The sequence below is a fragment of the Solanum verrucosum genome, unplaced genomic scaffold, assembly GCF_900185275.1.
Source record: "Solanum verrucosum unplaced genomic scaffold, falcon-dt-bn FXZP01000031.1, whole genome shotgun sequence".
NCBI lineage: Eukaryota > Viridiplantae > Streptophyta > Magnoliopsida > Solanales > Solanaceae > Solanum > Solanum verrucosum.
Genome location: NW_026020194.1, coordinates 2,441,631 through 2,446,263, shown reverse-complemented (window position 1 = coordinate 2,446,263; position 4,633 = coordinate 2,441,631). Strand labels below are relative to the sequence as shown.

General features: G+C 34.6%; 1 protein-coding gene across 1 annotated transcript; it reads left to right on the top strand.

Moving 5' to 3' along the window:
• Positions 1–636: 636 nt before the first annotated feature.
• On the top strand, positions 637–2,264 carry LOC125829512 (tropinone reductase homolog). The gene is made up of 5 exons (XM_049508733.1): positions 637–769; positions 868–1,075; positions 1,160–1,376; positions 1,590–1,702; positions 1,867–2,264. The coding sequence occupies exons 1-5, from the start codon at positions 693–695 to the stop codon at positions 2,041–2,043; spliced, it is 792 nt and encodes a 263-aa protein (XP_049364690.1). The 5' UTR covers positions 637–692; the 3' UTR covers positions 2,044–2,264.
• Positions 2,265–4,633: the final 2,369 nt, after the last annotated feature.

Genomic DNA, 4,633 nt, shown 5'->3' with positions numbered 1-4,633 from the left:
CCGTTACATGAAATGAGATTTTTCTAATATTTTCTTCCTTAGTTCATAATATCAGTAGTAAATAAATGTTGTCGATCTTAGGTAAAATTTTGTTATATTTATGAATAACATTATCTTTCACAAAACATGATCCCTGTTTTCCCTTTTGTGGACCCTTACTAGTGGAAGTGCTATCTCATATCAGGTTGAAGTAGTCATGATTTTCACTAAAGGGTTTGAAATATAAAATATAATTATTTAAGAGGTTAAAATGGATTCAACCTCTACTATATATATGTAAAATATAATTTTAATCATGTGTATAATTTTCTGCAAAAGAAAATTCGAATGAATCTTATCGGTCCTTCCTAGCTCCGTCCCCTTGTACATGTATACATTATCTAATCTATAATATCCTAGCTTTTATTTGCCCAAGTGTGCCGTCTCCCCTTCCCCTAATAATTACGATAGATCTATTTTGAGTCTCTTTCAACTTTGGCCATCATATTAGACCGCAGACTATGCTTTTTTAATAGGCCATGCTATTTTCAAACATTTTTTACTAACATATCTTCATGTCAACTAGCTTCAGTGTAACTAATGAATTGATAGACTATATATATGTTGGCATGCCCTCTGTTGTTTTACAGAATAATTGACTCAATTTCCATCAATCCACGATTTTAAAATCTTACTAATAAGAAATTGAAGGGATGGCACAAATTGGAGATGGAAGATGGTCTCTTCATGGCATGACTGCCCTTGTTACTGGTGGTACTAGGGGCATTGGGTAAGCAACATAAATAATTTCGAGAACTTTTCCTCTGTTTTTTGAGAGTTTAATTTGGAGTTGATTTATTTAATTATTCGTCTTTACTTATGATTTAGGTATGCCATAGTTGAAGAATTAGCGAGTTTTGGTGCATCGATCTATACATGTTCTCGCAATAAAAAGGACTTGGATGAATGTTTGGAGAAATGGCAAACCAAAGGTTATAAAGTAAATGGTTCTACATGTGATTTGTTCTTAGAAGATCAACGAATCGAGTTGATTGACAAAGCCACTCAACGTTTCAATGGGAAACTTGACATCCTCGTAAGTTACATATACTGATAATGTAAATGAATTTTTACGCGATTAGTGCAATTTGAGTGACGATAGTTAGTTTTTATATTGTAGGTAAATAATGCTGCTATATGTGTACCAAAAGAGACAACACAAATTACTTCAGCAGATTGCTCACTAATGATGGGAACCAATTTTGAAGCTTCATATAACTTGTGTCAATTAGCATATCCTTATTTGAAAGGTTCAGGAAAGGCAAGCATTGTGTTCATCTCTTCTATCTCTGGGATCATGGCTATTCCTTTTGTTTCTCTCTATGCAGCAACTAAAGGTACTTGTGATTATACTTAATACGAAGTTTCTATAGTCATACAAGTGTTACGATGATATTTAATATATATACATGTTTCAAAAGTCATTAGTGATTTGATTCTCAAAAACATTTGAATTCGTGTGTTTTACAATTATATATTCAATCAACATAACAAACACTAATTTACTACTTATTTTACTAACCATTTTGATTTGATCTATGTTTGTTTAGGAGCAATAAATCAATTAACGAAGAACTTGGCCTGCGAATGGGGAAAAGATAATATTCGAGTTAACGCTGTTGCACCTTGGATTATTGATACCGCCCTTACAGATACTGTAGCTGTAAGTATCTTTTCTCTTTTAAATAAAAGGGAAAATGGTCTGATATACTTCTCAACTTTGTGATTCAAAGTTGTCTTACAAAAGTGGTTCATAGATATCCTTATTGTTACACAAATGACTCAGATATACCGTTAACTTATGTCGTTTTGTTTTAATATTTGTAGGAAGATTTTGAGTCATCAGATGTGGAGAAGTTAATAAAGAGAACTCCAATTAGCAGGATGGGAAAGCCAAATGAAGTATCATCACTTGTGGCATACTTATGTTTTCCAGCTGCTGCTTATATAACTGGCCAAATCATTTGTGTTGATGGTGGAAAAACTGTTTCTGGATTTCCATGATTAATTACTTACTTACTTGTCTAAACTTTCTACTCAATTGGGGAAAGGCTCATAAATCATAATAATTGTCAATTTACGAAGCAGTCACACGTAAAACAAGTGTATTATTAATTTTTATTTAGTCTTTGTCGTGTCGTTATGGTATGATTGTATTTACATACAGTAAACAATAAAATTCGCGTCGAGAAAACAATAATCAAGAATGGAAAATTATGCAACAATCGTATTTATTATTTCAAAGTGTGAGTGTTACAATCTCTCTGATTCCTTTGAATTCGCCTTTTCAAATATAAATTCAAGGGCTCTTGAGCTTGATCTTGAATCTTCGATGAACTTGAACTTGATCTTTATCTTGATCTTGACTTTTACTTGAATTCAAGGGCTTTGAGCTTGTTCTTGAATCCGATGGTCTTGATCTTGATCGTTCTTGAACTTGAATGCTTGAATTCTTAAACTTGTAGCTTTATAGAGAATTTTATGGCGTTTTTACCTGTCAATTTTCTGGTGAATGCCTCTCAAAGTGAGAGAGTCTTTCCATTATATAGAGAAAATAAAGATTACACATCCCTAAAGATCCGCCTCCTATCCCTAAAGATCAACTATTCTATCTCTACAAATCTGCTATTCAATCCCTCTAAATCTGCCTTGCTATCCCTCCAAATCAGCTATTCTATCACAATATTTATTCCTTTCATTCTACAACAAATGTATATGATCATGCTAATTTATATCACTATATAATTACATTAATATATACAATCATTTAGTTGTCCATCATGCTAACATCCCCCCTCAAATTGATGCTGGTGGATCAAGAAGCATCAATTTGCTTACTAGAAATTGATGGCGTTGTCGTGCCATGAATTTTGTAAACGCATAAGCTATTTGAAGATCACTGGACACATGTGGAAGAGTAATGACTCCTTTATCTACAACTTCTCGTATATAATGACAATCCACTTTGATGTGTTTGGTCCTCTCATGAAAAACTGGATTAGTAGCAATCTGAATAGCAGTTGTATTGTTAGCGTGGAGAGGAGTAGGATGAGATTGAGGAAATCCAATCTCAGCAAGTAATCCACGAAGCCATACAACCTCAGAGCAAGCAGTAGACATGGATTGATATTCAGCATCTGTTGAAGATTTTGACACACGATCTTGCTTTTTTACTCTTCCAAGATATCAATGATTCTCCAAGAAACATACACCAACTAGAGACTGAACAACGAGTATTAGGACATCCCGCCCAATTAGAATCACTAAAAGCATTAAGACGAATAGGAGAACCACTTGGAAAGAACAATCCACGAGTAGATGTTCCTAGAAGATACCGAATGATGTGACGAACAACCACCAAATGGAGATGACGGGGAGCTTGCATAAATTGACTAACTTGTTGAACTGCAAAAGAGATATCAGGCCGAGTAATAGTAAGGTAATTTAGACTCCCAATAATTGTCTAAATATAGTTGGTTCAGGAAGAAGATCGCCTTCCTCACGACGATACTTCACATTCAATTCCAATGGAGTATCTACGGAGGATGAATCTTGAAGACCAGCCAAAGAAATCAGATATTGAGTATATTTGTGTTGGTTTAGAAACACACCTGAAGCAACATTATGAACTTCCAAACCCAAAAAATAAGTAAGAGTACCAAGATCTTTCGTATGAAAATTAAAGAATCTTTCAGCTGCTGTTGGAGGCTAGTGATTAGTTAAAAATCAGTTCCTGTGATAATAATGTCATCTACATACACCAAAAGAAGAACACAACCTATAGATGTTTTCCGAAGAAACAAAGATAAGTCATATTTGCTCTGCTCAAAAGAAAATTGTAGAAAAGTAGACCGGAACTTATCAAACCAAGCTCTTGGAGCTTATTTTAATCCATACAAAGACCGCTTCAACTTGCATACATCTGATGTAGGCGATGAGAATAAACCCGGTGGAGGTTTCATATAAATATCTTATTTAAGATCACCATACAGAAAAACATTTTTGACATCCATTTGATAAAGAGACCCGTTTTGTGAAGCAACAATGGCAATAATAGTTTGCACCGTAGTCATCTTGGATATGGGTGCAAAAGTCTCCTCATAGTCCACCCCATACTCTTGTCTGTTACTAAGAACAACCAATCGAGCTTTATACCGATCAAGAGTTCTATCAGAATGAAGTTTGATTGAATAAACCCATTTACATCCAATAGGGCAGACATTTGAAGGACATGAAACAATGTCCCATGTGTCATTTTCTTTAAGAGTCAAAAGTTCTTTCTCCATTGCTTTCTGCCAACATTCATGCTTGGAAGCTTGTGAGTAACAAGATAGAACAGATATGTTGAATAAAGTAGAGGAAAAGCCATACCAATTGGGAGTACGAGATACTCTGGTAGACCGCCGAGTAGGCTCAAGAGGACCAGATCTTGAAGAATTCTTAGATTCTAGTTGTGGTACAGTTTCAGGTGACGGATCAGTGTCGGGATAAGATAAAGTTGGTTGACGTCGTTCATATACAAATCCAGGTTTGAACCTCTTAAAAGAAGATGATAAATCCTCAAAAGTAGGAAGAAGAGGAGAAACATAAGATG